At 39.8% G+C, this 23,512-nt stretch overlaps 1 protein-coding gene across 3 annotated transcripts in view; it reads right to left on the reverse strand.

The window, feature by feature from the left end:
- Positions 1–4,860: 4,860 nt before the first annotated feature.
- Positions 4,861–23,512, reverse strand: part of LOC121613205 (paired box protein Pax-7-like) — a 58,680-nt gene continuing 40,028 nt past the window's right edge. For all 3 annotated transcript variants that reach the window (XM_041946516.1, XM_041946517.1, XM_041946515.1), the window contains 2 exons: positions 8,736–9,003; positions 4,861–4,976 (listed from right to left, as the gene is read on the reverse strand). In XM_041946516.1, the coding sequence (XP_041802450.1) occupies positions 4,861–4,976; positions 8,736–9,003 (384 nt within the window). The remainder of the gene's footprint in view (positions 4,977–8,735; positions 9,004–23,512) is intronic.

Here is a 23,512-nt window from a genome sequence, read left to right on the forward strand (position 1 = left end):
CTAAAGACAATAATGTCTGTGAGTAAAGTAGGTTTCCATTATTACCATCTGTTTCCTGCATTATTTTTTTAATTTTAAAACTCTTTGAGACAACAGAAACAATGATCTGCATAAACACAACTTCAATTGAGGCCCCAGCCACCTCTATAGCATGAGTTTGGAGCTAGGACTTTAATCAACATCAGCAAGGAAAAAAAAAAGATTTACATATGATGACTATGTTGTAGGTAGAGAGGGTACATATACAGGAGGCAAATATAAAGGAGGCAGAGCACGTCATCCACTTATCACTGGATTGGAGGATCAATCCACATGTCAGTGTGTCCTTTGGCAATACATTGAACAAAAAACTGCTGCCGGACCAGCACCTTGCATGGCAGATCGTTAATTATGGTGGGTGTGTGAGTGTGGGTGAATGAGTGGCAAACTGTAAAGCTGTATAAATGCAGCCATTTACTATTAATCCATTTTACATGGCTGACTAGCATCAGAGAGAATAGTCTTGAGATTTGGTCTTTTGTTGACTTGCTATGGTATTCAATGGATTACCTATTTCAAACAATTTTGAAGTGTCTGCAAGTAGGTTTCCATGCTGGAAAAGTAAAACACTATGGCATGTTTTGGAGGATTATTGGCAGTAATGTATACATGATTTGTAGTAAATGTGATGAAAAAAATACAAAACAATGGTATGCCCCTTGAAATTCTGTTGTGTTTCAGATTGCGACCATTACTGTGGAACATGAGCGTGGATAGAGCATGAAACCTGATAAAAGTCAGACCACCACAGCTCCTGTTTTTTTCAAAAAAGCCATGAAGTCAATTGTTTTTACACTTTTGGGGGATGAGTCAAATGAATGAGTCCTTCTTCCCTCTTTGTGTTTTTTTTTATTTTTTTTTTTGACATGAACAGCTTTGTAGCCACTACTACCACTACTACATGAACTAGGCTTATTTAACACTCTGCATCTTGATATTGATTTACAAAAGTAGTAGTAGTGGCAGAGCCTAATGGTGGTGATGCCTGTCCGTCCACCCTCTGTTCAGCTTTCCAAAACACTGGCCCTGAATAAGGTATAAATGTAAGGACAAACCTGAATAAATGGTGCTCTATACCTTACACTAAAATCTCAAGCATGCTGAACAGAATCATTTTCCTTCTTCTTCCATTTTACTGCCTACAAACAACAACATCTTCGGTGTTTGTTAATGAAGAGCAGGAAGCCAGCACAACCCTGTGGTCTTGGTCCAGTTGTAGAGTTTTAATGGACAGTTATGCCAGTGTTACAGTTGACACACCAAGAGGCTGAGGGGAGTAAATACCAATACAAATTTCTCACTAGTCTAATACGTCCTATAGGTAGAATAAATTATACTATGGCAACATACACACATGCCAAACAGAAAGCAGAACAAAACAAGCAGAGAAAGGACGAAGAGGTAAACAGGAAGGGTGGGCATGAATGAGCATATCTACACATTTGTTCCTTAATTCTCCTTGGTTTGTTGTCGCTGAAAAAATATATATACACAAGAGGTTAACACAGCCAGCAAAGAGAGTCCATCGCTCTTGTAAAGGTGGAGAGATATTATAAAAACCTCTGCATTAGATGGTGCTGATTGCCCTCACTAAAGGTATTCATGGACACCAGCATCCAGTGGGAATGGAAATAAACTCATCAAACTCTGCTCAATTCTTATTCTGTGAAACCGGGAATTTAACACGCCTCTCTCTGGAATGGCAACAAATACAGAACAAAGAGTGAAAGAAAGAAAGAGAACTTTAATATTGCAGAAGCATATTTTGATTGTTCAAGTATTTTTTATGTGTGGAAAGATGCGATGGGGGAATGATTCTTTTTTTGGTCTCCATTCCTCTACCAACCCAGTAACCTTTCAGTGGCTTCCACTGAAGAAGAATGCAACTTGCAGCATTGTCGTTCCTCTCCTGAGCAGTATAGTACCTGTGGAAAGTATAGAGGAGTGGAATTCTGAGGAGCTTTCCCTTTGGTCAGTATGGGTGATTAGAGTGAGGAAGATCAGATACTTCTGACTGCGCTACACATCCTCATGGAAATGGCGTAGTTTAAAGTTTGTACCAGAACGACAATAATATTTGAGGTTGATATTACAGAAGTGCGTAATTCATTTATGACGTCAAAATTCCTATCTTCTGAGTGGTAAGTTGTTCCCATCCACATTATGAATCAGTTTTGAGTATATGACTCATATATTTTAACAACCTTAAATTCTCAATTGAAAGCTGGAATTCAAATAAGTGCCAGGTAAAAACTGCTGAGCTTTTCAATTGTTAAGACTGTTTCAGTGTTGAATTTGTGTCAGCAGCAAATTCAACAAGACCAGATCAGAAAGGACGGTTTCTTTTCCTGAAATATGATAAAATACATATACTTACAGGGAAATTACTGTCTGTCTCTAATATAAGCTTGTTTCAAATGAAAGCCTGGTTGATTTTGCAGTTGAGGTAAGAAAAGTCTTTTTTTGATCATTTACAGTATCTTCATTTACTGATACACTGCACATCAACACTGAGAGAAATCTTTAGGATTTTAGACATAGGCATTACAAAATGTTGTATCTGTAACCATCCTCAACCATGCTTTAGTTGCCATTGACAGAATACAATATGACATGAAAATATTGACAGTAAACGTTTGGCAGGTATGCTCAATATGAACATCTGTTTGATATGTTGAAGAGAAACATAATCCACATGAGCCTGTTCTCATTCCTAGAGTATTTGTCACACCCCTTGACACAAGATGTGTCTGAACGAGACGCACCAGGCTTTCAACTAACTCCACTGTAGAGCCACCTGTGGCAATATTAGACACTTAGGGCAAGGCGATGTAGTATAAAGAGTAAAAAAGTCCTGAGAGGGGTAGAGTGGTGGGTCATACATGACCGTCACCCAGGGGAGAGCGAAGCTCATGTCCTGAAAGCAAAAGTCAACAGTCTCTCAGAAATCTAACCAAGCAGTTTTGGTGTCTAAACCTAACCAAGTGTTTTTAACAACATTAACCACGTGTTGGAAAGTCTTTCTGGCAGGAAGGCTGTGTGCATCGCTAAGATGAGAAAGTGTTGGATGGCCAAAGCAGCGCTGGGTGTCTAATATTGCCACAGATGGGTTTACATTGAAGTGTCAGTATTTGGCACTCTGGGAATGAGAACGGGTTCTACACACAGCATAACATTTCCTCATCAAACACTTTTAATAAGTATATAGCAGTTACTTATGAAGGTAACTGTAGGAGATACACTGTTAACTAAACACTGTTAACAAGTCCAATTGTAATGACTAAATTAATTGGTAATAATGGATAGTTGATGCTGTTTTGTCATAGTACTATCCAGTGCTTGGTTTTTCTAGATGAATGGAAGGAGTAGACATTAAGTTTACTAAAATCAAAAGAAATGAAAATGAAGAAATATCTCACTCCCCACTTGGCTCCAACCAACTGCGGAGTGATCGTCACACTGGATGCCAGCAGCTCAGTCAGGAGCTTGTTTGACCTCATATCCATATCAGTCTGCTAGAGGGGTGTTCCTCTGTACGCAAGGGTTCCTGAGGGATGACACCTTGTTTTCTTTCTAAGCTGCCAATATTTTGTGCTGATATTCAGTATCTATAAAGATGACTGATTTCACATAAAAAACAGAAAGTATTTAGGGTTGGCATTTGATTCTTCTCAAGTTAAAAAATAAAAAATAAACTTGGAACAATAAACTCATCAGGACCAGTCTGTCTAGTTGGGTTGCAATTTTTTGAAGAGAGCAGCTGAAAATCTTGTTTTTGCTTGGTTTAAATTCTCACCACCCATCTGTGATACTGATCTGCGTGGTCAGAAGTACAACACACCTGAATCTGAGGTAGCAACCATGAGCCACAATCAAATCATACATGCAGTTGTCTGACAACACAAGCAGGAAAATTAATCATGAAGACTAGAAGGTGACTTAGCAGAGTAACTGGACTGTGTTCCCCTAAGGTGTGTTCAGACTGAACAAATGAGTCTTTTGATGTGAACAATTGCATTTAATGTCAATTCACAACATTGCAGTGTTGTGTAAAAATGCAAATGTCATATACATTGTGTCAGAATGCTGCGAATTGAGGCAAAAATGCATCCCTATGAGTCAAAAATCTTTCAGCTTCACAAAAAAGTGCTTCAGTCATAAAGCACCATTACTGGATGACTGTAAAGCATAATTTTGTTTGCTGAGCCACAGACGAGCTGTTTTTAATTGCTTAGCTGATTCACTGTGGCTAGAGGCTTTTTTGAAAATAACCTAAAATCACTTGTGTGTCGCCATCTCATGTAAACAGTATTCTGAGATTTCTGCTGTAGTAAGGTAATGGCATTATCCTCATAAGAAACATCTGTCTGTGGTGAAATACTGTATATTTCAAATAGCAAATTACAGGTTACACTCAGTCTAAACTGAAAATTATTTATATCACTAGCATATAGTTTTCCAGAAGAGTCAGACATACTGTGATGCTGTGTACAAATTTTGGTCCGGTATTATATAACAACAAATAAAAAACACTGAACAGTATTCCTAACAGTGGATCCTTGGTGTGGAATTGGTTGGTCCCATGGGGAATGTTTAAAGCTTGGGCAGCTGCATCATTCTTAACACCCAGAAAAACAGTAACAGTAACATAAAATTAAGTATGAAAAAGCTAAATCCCCACGTATAGTCAATCTACAACACACACACACACACACACACACACACACACAAGTTCTGTGGGAGATTTGTATGGATAGTAGCAGGAGGTGGAGGTTGTGCTGGTGACTAGCTGTCATGTTGTTTAAATATGTTAGGTTAGTACTAGTAGGCCTGGCCAGTCTCGACCTGCAGCAGTCCCAGTACGGCCGAGTGATCGGCCAGCTTCATCCTGCGCTGACTGGACAGGCCGACGTTCTTCGCCAGATAATCCACAGCAGCTGCAGAGGAGACCGGGGGAGAGTTAGTGATCATGTGATAGTCCCCCTCACCCTCTACTGAGACACTAAGTACTGTGACAACTTAAAGCGGATGTTTTAGCAACGCCGGTCAAAATGTAAATATATATGATTCAAGGTTTAAGCTACCAATTTGTTGAGTTTCTGTTTCCATACATACATATGTATGTATGTTGCATGTGTGCTTCTATCTATAAGATGTATAGATATATAGATACATAGATATACATATTCACAGATAGTAAAAATGGCTGCCAATTAAGGGGCAGCATCAATCCCTCCAAAACATGTCTAGTAAAACGTACAAATGTAATTTGTAGGACACTGGGTCAGTTGGTCCTCAAGTGAGTTTTTTGGGGCCGCAAGATGATCTATGTGGGGCTCAGTCAAAATAAACTATGGTAATTAAAGGAACATGTAACCCAGTGGACCGGTGTGACCGCTGATGTGTTTTAATTGTTTTGTTTTTGGGCAATAATATAAGACTTTGGAGACACACACAACACTAAGTAGTGGATACACTCAGTTTTCATTTGGCTCTCCACATAAGATTTGTTGACAACACAGAATATATCAACAGACTTAACCTATTATATATATTGTATTGTAGGGTTGCTTGTTGTGTGGCCAATCACACTGACTGACAAGAGAACACTATGTTTGACAGACAGACAAAAGGAGCCAATAGTCTGGCTTCACAAACAGGAAGACAGAGAGGCAGGTACTCTCTAGAATAACTGTGCGCCTTAGAAAGATGGCATTAATGCTCAGCATATATTTCTCTCAGAGTCGTGGATGTTGCCCCTCCCTGGTTCAGCTGGTGATAACTTCTCTTTTATAGGGCAGGAGAGAGGAGGGTTGACAGCAGATGTGATGTGACATGGTGTGTTTGGTTGTGCATGAGTGTGTGTTGTAGCTATCGGGGGGAGATAAGTAAGGCATGTCAGTTAGGATGCTAGCGTGCACAGAAAGGGAGCTGTCACTCTGTGTTGAGGAATGAGAGAAAGAAGAGCACCTATGGGTGGGCAGGTCTGTCTGCCAAGTTGCCAGTCACCCAGACAGCTAGTGGGGGAGCAGTGTGTGTGTGTGTGTGTGTGCGTGCATGCGTGTGTGCGTGTATGTGTGTGTGTGTTTGTTTCACAAGGGTTTAGAGAGGCCCTCTAAAGGAAGCTGTTTTTCCTGTCAACCAGGTTTATACCTTAAATCCCTGTTGAGCAGTCACACTGAGAGTCCTCTGCCTCCAAGATAGAGCCTATCTGATAACACACACTAACACACATGCACAAATACAGGTGCACACATACACACTCACACGTCTCAGCTATTTTGACAGTATGTACTTTAATCTGTCAGGAGCTTCCTGCAATAGAACAAGAGAAGAGTCAAATGTCTGAAGTAAACTGCCTAATCTGTCTGCAGGAGGGAGAGGTGGGGGTGAAGGGCCATAGCCAAACCACAAACATCACGTCACAGAGGATCAGTTATAGCATCAGAGACAGATGTTTTTTAAAATAGAACTTGCCTAAAATATAAAATAAAAGAGTCTTATTGGTGGGAATCACATTGGTTATCAAGCAGAGATCAAACACAGTTTCAAGGCAAGTCTCAGAATGACTTTGGTGAGTACAATGTTATCATAACAGAAGGATGTGCAGCATCCAATGCCAACATTCAGTGGCAATGCAAGAAGAAATGTGCTCTTTATGGAGTGGAGCAGAAAGTAATTGTGTGGGAATCAGGGTGGTGGATGGGCCTACAGCATGTCTGACTTACATGCAGCAGAGACATCACAGATCTGCAATGAACATTTGCCTTTTTATTCACCATAACCACAATCTTTTGCTAAACATAATTATAGTATAGTTGTCATGCTCAGGCAGACAGTAAGAATTTGAAAATATTGGAGCTGAAAGTATTCTTAGCTTTTTGTTTTTTAGAAACATACAATACTGACTGTTCTTGTCTGAAAGGGTTGCCAGTAGGCTATGAGTGTATTCACACCTGGCTCGTCTCGAGCAGTTCTTTCAAAAGTTTCCCCAATGGTCTTTTCATTTGGCCATATGTGAACACAGCAATCCCACTTGGATGCAAGACAAAACAAGAACATTGAGATGGCCAAGAAAGGATGGTCTTGGCTCACCTCCAGTCAAACAAGGGAGTGGTACGTTTGTGGTGTGAAAGTAAATGGACCAACTTCCACTATTTTGTGATGGTATATGTGTGTGATTTAAGCGTGAGCTCAAAACCTTAAAGACTAATAATCCCATCTGCTGATTGTTAAATCTGTTCGGGAAACAATCTATATAAGACATTTAATTTGTGCAAATCGTTTGGGGACCATGGCATAAGGGTCATGGGACATATGCACGTTGGCACAGGTATTTTCTCTGATGAACAGGTCTTAAGCTGGTAAAAAAAAAGATTCTGAGCTTGTATCCTACTCCTTGTACTTTGTCAGTTCATTAAGTGACAGCTATCCCACAGTAATAAAGCCTAAGCCATTCCTGTACAAGAGCCCTGCTTTGGTCCTTTCTCTACCTGTTAAACTGGGTGTACAATTTTAGAAATGTTGCTGTTTAATTCCACCTCCTCCTGTATGAGTAAATTGTCTGCAATGCAAAGCCAAAGCTCACAATTATGTGCTCACACTGTACTTGTAAAATAGAATATAAAGCTGTCCATCTACCCATTAACCATTCTGACAATTGACAATTATCAATAAAGATTTGTTTGAAAGCTCCAAGGCAACTAGATGTTTGTTTGTTCGCAGAGGTCTGTTGAAACACACACACATGCATGAATGCACGCACACACACTAGTCAGCAGCACCAATAAACGAACAACTTAGCTAAATCAGCATAAAAAATATTATCGGGCTGCTGGACATCAGCAGCTATTTGCTGCTACGGTTTTTGTCATTGATATTGGTTGTGATAGGAGGAGAAGGAAACATTGAAGGGGTTTGTATGCTGTTGCCAATGGCCAGTCAGGAGCAGTTGATTGGGCTATTATGAGTCCTCGCTCACCTCTGGGCAGCAAATGGCTCAAAAATGATCAAGAATGATCAATGATGAAAAAATGAATGGTCAGAAATGGGCTCAAATCACACAGTGTGTGCCCACATTTAGCTATATTATCAATAATAGGATGTCGATTTGCAGTCTATATATATATATATATATATATATATATATATATATATATATATATATATATATATACACACACACAATGTATTTAGTCCTGGTTTGATTCCCGTTCACACCGACTTCATAAAAATTAACCAGGAGGAGTAAACATGAAGTTATAAAGACTGACAAGTAACTTGTTGACTGGGCAGTTTTGGCAAATTTCATCTTGTTGATCAGATCAAATTTCAGTGACTGACAGAAGTTTATGCAGCACTTTAATGTATATGCTATATATATACAATCTATATGTACATATACGTACACACACACACACAGACACACACACACTTGGTGGTTGGTATTTTTGGACTTGGTACATGTGGGATACACTTGCTGTTACAGGGTGGGATTAGCGTCAAGCAATTGCCTGTCAATAAATGTAGTTTGTTTTTATTTCTATGTAAGAAATTCAGATAAACCACTGCATGCACGGAACATTTAACCGTCCAAAGTGATATTGTAATATATCAGTTAGTGACTGAAAGTCAGAAAACAAATAAGGTTAGCATCAGCATGTTTTTGCTGGTTAGTGTGAACTAGCAGGACTCACTCTGGCCATACTGACTGTACTGGTAGCCAGCAGCAGCCACAGCTGGGTCCATGCTGTAGCTAGTGGTGCTGTATGTCGGGGGGCAGTAGGACTGGGATGACGGAAGGCTGTCCACTGTCTTAATGGAGGACTCAGCTGAACGCTGGCTGCAGCTGGCTGAGATGACATTGGACGGAGAGGAGTCCAAGGCGCTGTGGAGTGGTGAGATGGAGAAGTCATGTTGTGTCTGTGAGGAAACACCGCTGGGGTTACTCAGGATGCTCATCACCTGCAAACACATAGGAGAAGATTCTGTCAGCAGGATTTTTCTTCTGTCCAACAATCTGGTACAGAGCAAGATATCAATACCCGATGGTCAGATCAACAGCAAATCTGCTCTGAATATGTATGACAATAATTGTTTATTTGACCACTTGACCTTTCCTTTAGTGTCACCAACATCATCTCATTTGCAATTCCCTGAAAATATTTCAGATGGATGAAGGATGAACCCTTTTGATTGCTATAATCACAAGACATTTTCTCCACTGCTCCCCTCAGGGGAAACTTTAGCCACACATCAGGTGAAACTTTGTTAAATTGTCATTATGTTGTTAATACTTGGGCTTCAGTGATATCAGCCAAGTTATATGGTCAATGGATAGGAGAAGAGAAAAGGTGAACAGTAAAATTATTATCCAAGCTCAGTTATCAAACATCCTGCTTCAACTTTGACTTACTCTACTTATTGCAGTTGTGTGCCAACAGTTTTCCTGAACAATGAGTGCCTCTTTTCAGTGAAGCCACCATGTTCCCATATCTCAGCGTTTACTCTGAGCACAATGTTATCAAAACTAATAGAAATAATGGCAAAAATACAAATTAAGGCCACAAATTATCAAACATATTAGGTAGAACCAGTTTACGAGAGGAGTCGAGTTACTGGACTCTAGGCAGGCTGCTACAACCTGCAAGTGAGTGACTGTGGTCTAATAGACTGCACTGACTGTGGCTTTGATGATGAGGTTTTTATACGTTTTTATTGAAAAAATGTTACAGTGGACACATTCCAATAGGTACTGATTACTGAAAATGATGTTTGTTGTCAGTAGCACTGAGCTGTGACCTTTTCATTGTCTGATATTTTCCAGACAAATATTCTGAACTGATCTGGTGGAAATCAACAGATCCTCCTCTCAAAGATTCTGAAAAAAACTACATTAATAGAACTGTAATACAGAAAATATCAAATAAGGGCTAATTTGTATCTAAGCAACCTTTTTATGCATCAACATTGGTGTAAGATGAAATGTCTTTTTTCAGAGATGAGGTTAACTTTATGTTCCCACATTCATCATCTCTGCATTACAAGATTTTTGGATTGTTCTAGTCAGAAATGTTGCAGGTTGATCAACATTTTTTTTCTGTTTCTGTACAATTACACTAGTCTGCCAAGGACAGTTGTGCTATGAGCTTCTTCGCTGTTTTCCTTCTTTTTACAGTACAGTTACTGAAGGGTAGCTTTGTTATTGAGATTAATAAAGTCTTATCTAATCAAATCTAATCAAGAGACTCCTGTTGTGTTATTGTCAACAGTGTGAATGCCTTATTCGAGCTGTTAGCTTCATCAGGGTGTTCACTGTTATCAAGTTGTTATGTGCATGTAAGGATGAATTTAACATATGAAACATTTGTTGAACAAAGTTAACCATTTTTGGTTATTTACTGAAATTATGTTGTCAATATTACACTTGTTTGTGGCAACCTTGAGAAAACATATTCCAACATATTATCGGCCTTGTTTTCTTTGTTAATAATGGTGGTTCAGCTTCAGAGAGAAAAGGGTCAGAGAGGGAAACAAAGAAAAAGAGTGGCAGAGAAACATAGGTAGAGAAGAAGAGCCTCCAGGACCCCAGGAGATCAAAGTTTGACTTGTGTGAGGAGGTGAGGGGCTTCTAGCAGCATGACGCTTCTATTCAGGTCAACAACGGGGTGATCTGTCACTGGAGAGCAGCCCATTACAGTCCTTGAATGTGGAAATAGTCCAAATATTCGTGTTTAGCATTAACTCAATGACTTCACCCGAAGGTGCTTGGATTACGGGGTTAAATATTTGGCCAACCAAAATTCAAGTAAGCACCAGGGAGTGCTGGTGGTAGAGAAGATCTGGAATATTGTCTGATGAACTGTGTGCCTTAAAACAGTTTGTTCTTCATTTGTACTTCAACTCCACTTCAAAGTGTTTTTGTTCTGTGTCTAACAGTAACATGATTTTTAAAGGCCACTAGATTGGGTCTCTGAGTGCAATGAGTCATGCCAGCTGTCTGGCACCTGCAATGGTCTGCAGGTGTACTGCTCGCAAACAGTATAAAAAGACAACGTTGGGGTGAGAAGGAATCAGCTAACCTGTAATCTACACATAACTCAATGCACACCAACTTGCCACTCAAACTGTGATGCAGTGTGCTCCTTTTTCCACACTGAACTGAGAACCAAGATAACAAAAGTGTACGTGTGTCATATGGAAAAAGAATCAGCCTGGAATTTTAATCACAAGCATGTTTTTTGGTTTAAAGTAAAGCAGCTCAATCTGACTACATGTTCATGTTTGTGGCATGTGTCAGTTGGTAACAGTTCTGCAGGCTGTATGATCAATGCCAGTCAATAAAGATTAGGTTCTGTATAATGTTACAAAGATTTTCATGTTGTTGAGTATGATTTCTTATTTCCTTGCAAGTCATGATCAAAGTCTTTGTTCATTATGCACTGACATACAGTAGACCTATAGGTACCTCTGAATGAAACATGTATGGGCATAGCAACATGTATTTCCAAATGTATTTTTGCTGCAAAATAGCTGGAATTTCATTCACCTGCAGGTATCGATGGTTGGAGGTTTGGGCTTGTCTTTGGTTTCATGGTATTAATAGTTAGCAGTTGTTTGTATTGGCAGAGTGTGGACACCAGGAATTGGTTTAGCAAGAAATAAATTTTTTCTTGCACTAAGGAACATGATGCAACAGGCGCAGCAGCCATATACAATGAAATAATTTATAAATTATTGCAAGTTGACGTATCAGCACGTAAGACAAACACGTATCGTGCATGCTTCATCTAGAAGTGCTACTACTGCTACTACTTAAGGTGCTGTGTTTCTAAAATAACAAACCCTGGGTGTCCCCTGAACTGGGTTTTTGGGGGATAGAACTGAGTTGAAGAGGGTGCAGAGGGAGGTGAAAAGGGAGATCAGGAGAGGCAAGGAGAGCTACAGGAGGAAGCTGGAGGAGTGACAATGGCAGGGGCCCAGAGTCTGGAGACCAGGAATGGGCAAATGTGCTGAACCTGTTTTTTAGCAAGTTTAATTCTATCCCCGTTCCCTCCCTCAACCACCAGAGCCCAGACCAGACAGCGTTACCTCTCAGCACCCCCTCCCTCCCCCCAGTGCACTGGTAGCACAGTGAGGATCGTGACTGACTTCTCCAGTGCTTTCAACACGAGCCGCAGTAGACTGTCACCTGGCTGCATGGACCATCGACTACCTCACCAACAGACTCCAGTATGTGAGGCTTTGCGAATGTGTGTCTGATGTGGCAGTTTGCAGCACCGGGGCTCCGCAGGGTACTGTGCTCTCTCCTTTCCTCTTCACCCTCTACACATCTGACGTCAAACACAACACAACCAGCTGCCACCTCCAGAAGTTCTCCTATGATACAGCCGTTGTTGGATGTGTATCACAGGGGAACAATCTGGAATACAGGGAAGTCATCACCAACTTTGTCGACTGGTGTGGACTGAACCCCTGCACATCAACATAAGATCAAGGAGATGGTTATAGAGCACCACAGACTACACCAGTGTGCATCCAGGGGTTTGACATTGAGATTGTGGAGGAGTACAAATACCAGGGTGTCCACCTCAACAATAAACTGGACTGGTCCACTAACACCGATGCCCTGTACAGGAAGGGCCAAAGTTGTCGCCATCTGCTGAGAATACTGAGGTCCTTTGGAGTATGTAGGACATTACTGAGGACTTTCTACGACTCTGTGGTTGCATCTGCAGTCGTCTTTTACACAGTGGTCTGCTGGGGCTGTGGAAGCTCTGAGAGGGACAGAAAGAGACTGAACAAACTGGTCAGAAGAGCTGGTTCTGTCCTGGACAGCCGTCTGGACACCACTGAGGATGTAGGTGAGAGGAGGATGCTAGCCAAGACGCCCACCCCCTGCATGACACAGTGTGGGCCTTTAGCAGCTCCTTTAGTAACAGACTGCTGCATCCACCCTGTAAGAAGGAAGACTACCACAGGTCCTTCAATCCATCATATATCAGATTATTCAACTCCAGTATCACTTATCATAAGACTGTGTTGATGTTGTTTCCCATATAATCTGTAGTTTATTTGTCATTTATGTCAATATACGCTCATATCCTTTACTTTTTGTGCAATATTACATATTTTTTTTACTGTTTTGTATATTTTCTTCATCTGTGCATTAGTATTAACACTATTTATTATTATTAGTAATCTGAAGGCAGCTTACATTTTGTACTGTTGTGGCAGCAGCACGCTCAGTATTGCACCATGTGCATTTCGTGTAAAAATCTGGGGGGGGGGGGGGGGGCAGTATATTTGTATGGCTACTTTTCCACAGTTATTGCAGCAGTGCATATTTTTTCATATATTTTTTCTACATATTTCTTTCTTTTATATAGTCGCTTGTATAATGTGTACCGTAATATGTAATATGTACAACTTTTATTTTGTATTTGCTTTTGAATTTCTGTCTCTGTTGCTATTTTTCTTTCCAACGGCTTTCACATGCTGCTGTAATACCTGAATTTCCCCAGCTACAGATAAATAAGGTCTTATCTTATTTTACTAAGGTAATTCATTCTTTCACCCTCATAAAAAGCAGCTAGTAGCAGTATGAACATGTGTGAAGTGTAAATGAACACAATAAGAATCCTTTCAAAGAGTTTTCCTCTTTATGTACAGTAATTTAAATGCCCTCAAATGTAATAATGAAGCATTGTTTTGTTTATACTAAGATTTCTAAGATCAGTCTGCTTATGCAGCTGCAGTCCTCTGATAGTAGTACTACATACAGGGACTGTGGCCAGGAGCTAATGCAGGGCCTCTTGGACATTCCTAGCATCCTAGCATTTCACTGAAAGTGTTCACAAGGTGTCCAATGGTGTCAAACATGTGCACAGCGGCACACAGTCACTGGGATTATGGGTGATGTTGACATGATTTATCACTATCTTCCATGGAATCATACGACAGACCGTAATTGCAAAGCACATTCAGCCCGTCAGTGCTGAATGCAAAATATCTGATGCAATCAGAGGTAATTATGCAATCAGCTTATGCTATTTTAGTATGAACAGATGTGTTTTTTGTCAGAGGCCATAATCCTGAAAATCCCATCTTCCCCATCAGTGATGTAAAAAGAATTAAAATTCCATGTCATGAGGAAGAACTAATAAAATATACAGAGCTGTAACATCAAACTAATGCATTCAGAAGCTGACTGAACTGAAAGTCAAATATTACCTTCTGTGAGGAACAAAGCTAAACCCAGAGAGATATGAATTATTAAATATAATAAATTACCAAATAGGTCAGACTTTTCTGTTTATCTTAACTACACAGAAAATGAGAACAGTCACTTTGTTAAAATGAGCCACTCAGAGCAGCACAGTGATGAGTATGAAATGACTCTGTTGTTGTATGGAGTCAGACGTGTATCACCAGCGAGAGCTTACAGACCTTACCATATTTAATTACAATGAACTGACAAATAAATGAATTTTAAAAAGCTATATAATATGACTTATTCAATTTACACATACAGTAAGTGATTCATTTTAAAACTCAAAGTTGAAAAACAGCTGCCCAATCAGAGCTTCTGCTGCTGCTCATCAGCTGGACTTCAGTCCAATTGTAGGCAGTCCACAACTTACACATCGTTAAATAAGAGAAAGCTTTCTTCAAACTAAGTGCTCATGAAATGGAAATAGTAAATAATAAAGGGACACATTAAATAGAATAACACAAAGTTTAAAGGCAAATTCAACTGAATAATTACTAATGCAAATTTTTTTCTCCAAATAGTCAATTTAATGACTGACTGACTTGACTGTTGTACTGATGGAATTAGTGCTGTGGAAATATATCAAGTATCATGTTTAAATATGTCATGTTTGCCAGTACTGGTGATTCTAACCCCCCTCTGTGTTACTTGGCCTTTCATTAGGCCTATATGTGAGACCATAATTTGAATATTACATAAAACTTTGCAACGACCTGAACCTCTTTTTTGAAGTCTGTGTTATTGTTCTTTGCTTGGTTCTGACTGTTTTGACTTTGGAGGACACTGATTTACAGATGTTCAGCTCTTAAAATGAACAGACTCAGCCACTGTTAACATTTCCATGTGGTTAAGTCTGTTCAGGTTGCCCAGAAAGAATTGTCCAGAGACATTTCCAGGTAACCAGTGTGCACCACTACATCCACATTTGTTTTTTTTCCTAATGTGAAAACAGTGAGCAGCTCAATGTTCCCATTCGTGCAAGGCTTCGCACTAAGCCTATTTATACCTTCCCCCTCTCAGCTATACCTCCGACGGCTTTTCTTTCCAGCACCACCCCTACCACTCTTCCAAACTAACTGGTAACCTTTAATAATTTCAGGCCAAGAGGCTCTTTATCAGAGCAGAAGCAAACAGGAGTTGTTTGTGCAAGCAGCGTGAAGTTGGCCTATAGTGGGATGTCAGGTCAAACAGCAGCTGACAGTGTTAATATCTGCACCGGCTCACCATAATGACATGTAAATACACAGAGAGATGGCTCTCAGCTAGAGGCTGACAGACAGCACTGCTGCAAACAGCCGGTCCAGAAGGCAATGCAGAGAGATGGTCAATGACTGCCTACAGACAGACAGCAGAGTAGAAATATCTACACCTGGATGATTCTTTCGATGATTCTGAGCTTGCTGCTGAGGGATATCAGTTATAATACAAAAGGTAGGGACAAATGTGCTGGTGGAGTTGCATTCCAGATCCATAAGTGATCTAACAAGATAAGTGATCTCGTTGGGTCACTTAAGGATCAAGTGCTGCTGAAAAACATCTAAAAAAAAAAAAAAAAAAAAAAAACTCAAGTTGTCAAGACAGACAAGTCAAAAATAGATTTTCTTTCAAGAAGTCAGTTAAACACAAGTTGAGTAGTCCATCTTTTACATTAGTGGAGTTTTTGCTGTTTTGGGACCTTTTTGCTTGTTTTTTATTGATTTTTGGTGCCTTGTTATTGACAATTTTTGTTTAGATTCTTTGATGGACTACTGTTTTATATGATGGGTATTTATTTTGATCTTTATGTTTGACTTATATTGCATTTTTTGGTCTTTTGATACAGTGATTTTAATTTGTGGTTTTTGCTGTTGTGTTAAAGAGGACCGCAAGAAGCCTAGCCACTACTTTGTTGAGAGTATTGGCGATCCACCCTCTGAGGTCTATGGGCATTTGAAAAATCTTCTTAAATCACACCTTTTACTGTACTTGTGCGTAACATGATTCCAAGGTGTTGTACATCAAAATCTACAGTCTCAGCTCTCTGTATCATGGGCACCAATTTGTCTTCAGATAGTTTGGCTATAAATCTGAAAAGTCCAATTTTTAAAAGACATTCCTTTTCTCATGTCGATGAACGGGTTTGATTCTTTGATTCTTTGAACTGGTTTACCAAAGTTTAAGGTTGACAAAATCAATGATATTTTGTAATATTGTTTTTTGAGTAGATGCGTTGTCTGTCACTGTGCAGACATCCGATGTCAACTGAATGAAAACTGCAATGTTTGTAAGGTGATGGAAAGGGCACAAGTCATTCCCTGAGTATCCATTGGTTCGTTCCACACAAAATGTAGATGGACACACAAGTCCACCAATTAAACACAGTGAGAGGCAGGTGGCATGTGTCAAGCTCCCATCTCAGCCTCCTATCGCTGTGAGTTTTGTATGAGAGAACAAGGACTCAGAAGTGGAGAGTCTTCAGATTCTGACAATTTGTTCAAATGACTGTCAGAGGAATGTGCATTCCTTTGTCTGTCGCCCTTAGACAGCACTTTACTTCACTTCTCCTTAGCCTTCAACAGTCTGTGAAGGTCTTGGTTGCAGCTGGTTGCAGAAAAGCCCTTTACCATTTCAGCTGTATTTCACACTGAACGGGATCTGGAAATCATGCACACCCTCTGGCCAATCAGACTCAAGTATTCGCTGTTGTCATGGTACAAGTGTTTATAAAACTGATCAAATACTGTACGTAAATAAAAACAGATGTGAATCTCAGGTTGTCGTTGTTCACACGCTGCAGCCAGTTAACGCCTACATTTCATCCAAACCACAGGAACTAGAGGGGCTTAACACTTTTCTACCCACTCAGTCAGTCAGACAGCACCCTGGGCTCTGTTTAGTTTCCACTGAGCGAGGAGGAGAGGAGAACACTGTGAGTGATAAAGAAGAATATATCCTACAAACATTCCATCAGTGGGTATGATTTAAATTCCTCTGCTTTTCTGGCAGCATTCTTGAGTAAGTCTTGTCTTTTATTTATTTATTTATCTCTTTGCTATAAAGCTTCTTGCTTTGCTTCTTGCCAAACTGAAGCAGCATCTGTTTTTCAGGCAATTTCTAATTAACATCTATCCCCCTGCCTCCACTCTATTCCTCATTATGGGAATGATGTAAATATATGTGCTCATCCCTTTTGATTTGTTGACATGGGAGCGTGCCAGTTGACAGCAAGCCCAGTCAAAGGGCTTAGTACTGCAAATTTTAATAGCAGTTGAGACTAATATTAGGCACCACACTCATTGACATTCAGGTGCATACAGCCGTGTCAACACACTGTGAACTGGTTGCTGCAGGAGGACGGGCACAGGAATGGGGGTGCTTTTATTAGTATTTTTTAGGGGAGGGGGTGGAGGGATGAGGTCCCTCACTGCTCAGGCTTCTTGAATATAATTCAACACATTTCTTCTCCTCATTGATTTTTTTAAATAGGTTGTTGTTAATGGAAGTGTATGTGGTAGTGGTGCAATGTGCAGGGTGGGGGTGGGGGTGGGGAGTAGGAGAGGCCCCCCACATCCCCCCACCCCACCTCCTTATCTCAGGCCGACAGTTGTCAGGAATCACGAGCAGAGGCCTGAGTTAGCGAGGCAGGCAGGCAGGCCTGGGGATATGGATCAAAGAGACAGAGCTGGAGAACCAAAGCAGCTCTGATCCCCCAACACTGAAACCCACTCTATTCTATCCTTACTCGCCCGCTCTCTCGCTCTCTCTTTCTCTCACCCCGACATCAAATAGCAAGCCAAAGAGCTCCACCATTCCAAAGCAGGCTAAATCTTCCTCTCACAACAAACCGGAGAGAAAATGAGAGTGCAAGAGTAGAAATATGTTCTTCTTTACTCGTGTGATGTGTTGATGTGTTGGGGTCACTGTAGGAAGTAATAGTTTCATCTTCTGTGGCAGGTCGCTAAGTTGTCTGACCTGACAAAAACAGATTAGTGGTCCGGCATCACTGACCGTCTGACTGAGGAAATAAACTCCTCACCACTTAGAGGTCTCTAGAGCAAAATAGATTTATGGGAATTTGTCAAAAAGTGTGATTTTAAAAAAGCTTTATTTTTGCAGGATCTTCTTAGGGGGAGGGGTGAAGCTGTGAAAAGGGTTTCTATTTACACATGCAATGCCATCACAGGGATGGCATTTCATACTGTCATTTTGTCTTTCTGTCAATAAGACTTGGAATTGGCTGCACACTCCATCTCCACATGAAAGTCAGCCTCTAATTCTTTTCCATTCAATTTGAGAGGAGGAGGCGCTGAAATGGCTTGTGTGAATTACATTCCAAATGCAATATAGCTGTTTCAAATTGAATTATTGCCTGTCAGACGTACAGCATATGGTCTTAGTGCAATTTTGAAGTGGGATCTTAGGAAATTCTCCCTACATTGTTATCTCATGTAAATGCCTGGGAACATGATGAAAGGGTCAACAGCAGTGAACCCATAATGGAAAAGCTTCAGCTGGGACTCAGAGTCATTCAGAACAGACTGAGAGGACAATAAATACAGGATGCAGCAGCATTCACTGCAGATGCATTTCGTGTCAGGAATGTATACCATTTCAATCAAATGAATTTACTGGCGCTGTTTTGATTTAAATTTGAGGAGATTTCTTCCACAGTTAACTCATATGTTGTGTATGTGTAAAAGCAGTCCTGTCTTAAGCTCATAACTATACTTGAAAGCTGTACAGGAAGATGCAGCCATTTAAAATTCAGAAAAGAAAGCAGCAGAAAATAAGAAATTACAACATTCAATGACTGAAAAAGTTGCCAGCATTAACTACATTTAGGATGGCAACATTTTCAACACTTCAAGCCAGATTTTCCATTTAAGTAGCTTCAAAGTTGTAAACCATCTTTTTCACACTGTATGGCAGCCTCACATATATATAAAAAGAAGGTATGTGCTCGTTCCACTGCATTAGTTAAGTTGCTATATATGATGCTTAAACTGACTGCACTATTCAAACCAAAGACAACATATTATTAATGGAAGAACCATTCCAGCATGTGCATATATTGTGCTTTGTGCCCTTCTATAATAACCTGAAAATTCACTTCATTCACTCAACCGAGGGAGGAACGGTGCAGTATTTTCTTCAACAAGTTCATTATTGATTGATGTCAGTCATATGTCTATATTGTATTCCAATACATTGTATAGGGTTAAGTTTGCCAGGTGCTGTATAAATAGTTGATTTGATTTGTTATGATGTGAGATGATAAGGCAATATAATGCCCTAAAGTAGAGAACTACAATATGGATACATTTAGAGAATACTAGAAAGAAATCGCACTTTCCATAACATTAAGTAGAATTCATTATCATGCTGGTTTTTAATATGAATGAATTCAGAAAATCTAACTCACCAGTGGAAGATGGCCTGTTAGTCCTGGGTGTGACCATTGATTGGCTTGCTAATCAACAAGGCAAAAATTCAATAATTCATGCTTCATCTATTCATCAAATTATTTTCCAACTCATCCACTCGACTCCATGCCCGGCCCCCAGGCTTGCCATTCCCTGACTAAGCTTGTCTATTCAACACATGAGGCATCACTTCAGTGTATTTTTGTTGGCCAACTGTACAGAGTCCAAGTATTGAGTCTTGATTATTTTTGTTTGCTTCCTGAAGAGGTGTTTGTTGTTGAGACAGGAACTCATTCATTGGTAGTTGAACAATGGGTTTTCTGTTATTGTCCTCAGCAGAGGTCTGAGGGCATTTTATAGTTCAGTATTTACTTATCATTATCTTCATAACCGTTCCATGTTTTTTGAGTCTGTTCACACTCATACAGGCTAATAAAAATAATGTACTAAACATTTTGTAAGAAAGCAAAAATATTAAACAATAACAGCTAATTAGGTGTAAAATTATTTATTTATTTATTTTATTTCCAAAGTTCAACAGCCACAGTGTCTGCTTGGAAAAATTCTGGACCTTGGACAAATGTAGTTGAGGACCCCTGCCCTAATATACACCACCGAGTTGTTCATATCGTATCATTAAGCACAGCCACAATCATAAATATACACGTGCTGTACACAACCTGAACTCTCCAGTACAACTGGAAATCTCTTTTTGTCACCAAATCCTCATGTCTGTCCTATTGTATAAGAAAGCAAGATGAAAGGAAAGTCAAACCAAACAGGTCTGACAAAACAGTTGTCAAATACAAGAGAGAGAAGAGAGTACAGTAATTGCAGACAAATGAGGCGATGGATTCGATTTTCCAACTATTTCAAGCACCATTTCAATATTATTTTCTGCCTATTAGAAGCATCTTGTTGCTCAGGGTTGGCTGCACTGCCCAGTGTTTGTGACTAATTGCATTAAATTTCCTCTTAAACCAGTGATGTGTATGGATATGAGCCTGTCATCATTCTACCACAGAGAACAATCACTCCTGAGCACACAACATCTCATTTGGAATGGTTATTGTTTGACCAAGACAGGATGAGGGAACAACATGGGGAACCCCCCCCACCCCCTTCCCTGTTAGTGTGGACACACAAACACATCTCAACTCTTTGTGACTGAGACACTGAGACAAGCCGCGTCAATATCTAGAAATGAGTGATTTGAAGTGAAGATTCATGACATTGATTGCATGTCCATACACCACCTTACCTTCACATCCTTATTTTACACCTCGCAATGTAAGGGATACACTATGCCTGCACTGCCAGTGAACTTTGGTTTTGAATGTGTATCGTGAGCTGCAGAATCATCAAATATTCACGTAATTCCTTGGAATATTTGGCAGGAAGAAATACAGCCCCTTCCTTCATTTTGCTGCTGATGAAGAGGGCTATGGCAAAAACTAAGCATCATTTGTTTTTTGTTGCAAAGCAAATTTTAAATATAGCACATTTCATTCCAGAGATTCAGTACACTTCCTTTAAAACATATCATTTGTACACACTGCATTATATACATATACACATGTAAAATACATCTGTACTCAGACAACATAGAAACAATCCAGTATGCTTACATAATGAAGGAAAACTAATCACATTCACAGGACAACAGGAAAGTTTCAGTCTGCGTTTAAACAAGATTACCATTTACATTGGCACTATTACATTCTCTTATTGTTTCATTATTTAAAGATTGTACAGTTTTTATTTATTTCTTTTTTAATACATGTCCTGTCACAGAGGTTGAAGAGTAACGCAATTTCGATTCCCTGTTTGTCCTGTACATACTGCAGAATTGACAATAAAGCTGACTTTGACTTTGACTTTTGACTTTGAATCAAATCAAATACAATCTGGTAAGGAATTCCAGCAGCCGGGACCACAAAAATCAAACACTCCTTTACTGACACAATTTGACCCTCAAAACAATTAGGCCTGAGCTGGAAGACCTGTTATAGGAGGAATGATACTGAACTAGTAGGTCAGAGAGGTGATCAATTCTGGAAAGAGATCTGCATACCAGTCAAGTACTGAGCCAGAAAACACTACCCATTCTCAAGCCTTTCAATTAAGATGTTATGGACAATGGTATCAAGTGCTGCACTCAAATCTAATAATACGGAAAAATAAACGTCCCCTGTCACTGTTGACTAAATCATTAATTACCTTGAGGAGAGCTGTTTTGGTACTGGATCGAAATTTGTCATGGAGGTTGCTAAGAGTCAGGTGATCCACCAATCTCTTATGGACAATATTTTAAGTGATTTTGCTGTGGAATGGAATATTGACCACTAATTAGTTGTTATGGAAGGGCTCAAGGGTGGCTTCTTCAATAATGCTTTGACTCTTGCAAGTTTAAAAGGACTGGAAAAATGTCAGATTGCAAAGAGGTGTTCACTATTGTTAAAACATCAGAGGGCAGCCAATTGAAAATGCTTTAAAAATGCAGTGGGAATTGGATCAAGATAGCAGATGGAACTGTGAAGGTTCTGTACCACTTTTCTAAGATCTTTTATAGTGATTGTAGACAATGGGAGCAATTTAAGGTGGTGGCAAATCAGTTAAGGGAACCTTTACAAAGTTTGTGAAATAGTGTCTATGACAAATTCTTAATTATTTGTCCCCTCTCCTAAACTTGCCAAATGTAATACGTTATTCCTGCAGTACTGGACTATATGCTGCTCTTCACTTCACTTCATCTTCTTCCACTGCTGTGTAAATACATTTCTTGTGAACAGCAGATTAGCTGCATAGATGAGTGCAGCACACACACAGCTATTTCTTACTGTATATAATTCACTTCTCACTCACTTTGCTTTCATTTTTTGATGCAGTTTTGCTAAATAATGCATGTTTTGGGGCTTTCATGGCACAGAACATATAATCAATTACTGCATCTCTTTCAGCCTTCTCACTTGCTTGCTCTCTAAATTTGAACAACCTATATTTTATGTTGGCTAAACACAGATATCTGTATGCTGTGTAGCCTGAGGTTGCCAGGACGTTGTACGGTTTGCATTTACAACTACCTAAGATCCAAACAAAATGCGAGCCAGACTACCTACAGCTGTAGTAAGGCACATCCGATGCCTTTACACCTTGCTCGAGCATGCTTTTCCTTATCCGGGTAACATGGCCGTATACAGACTGCATTTCAATACCACGGGTAAATGGGGTCTAAGCCTAACACTGAAACACAGGTCAAAGGATTTAAATGTCCACTTAGCCTTGTGGTGCCTTGAGTGTTCACATAAATGTGCTGCTTTTCCCCTTACTTTCTGATTCTCCCAGGTCTCTGATTCCATTGTTATGAGGAGTAGCATTGGGCATGTTACTTGGAAAAGGTATCTGATTACTTTTTGCCTATTTCTCCTTGAACAAGTATTCACCTAACCTTACTAATTAGTTTACAGTAATAGTAACAGATTGTTCCTTGCTTTCCAGTGATCAGGCCACCTCTGTCCAAAGTGGTTCTCAACAAATTTAATGATAACTATTATACTGTATGTAGGAATATCATGATTTACTGACCATTAACAGAGACAGCTTAAGCCACCAGCTTCTCACACCCCCTAACACTTCAATTCTCTGGGATGTACCAGACACAACATGTAAATAAGATAAGTCTGGAATAGTCCAGAAGGTGGACCTCTTCCAGCCCACATGCAAACCAATTTGTCCCAGACCAGTCTGTACACTGAACACACAAAGAATAAACTCGTATGGATCATCTACCAGCAAGACA

The sequence above is a fragment of the Chelmon rostratus genome, chromosome 10 (assembly GCF_017976325.1).
Source record: "Chelmon rostratus isolate fCheRos1 chromosome 10, fCheRos1.pri, whole genome shotgun sequence".
NCBI classification, from domain to species: domain Eukaryota; kingdom Metazoa; phylum Chordata; class Actinopteri; order Chaetodontiformes; family Chaetodontidae; genus Chelmon; species Chelmon rostratus.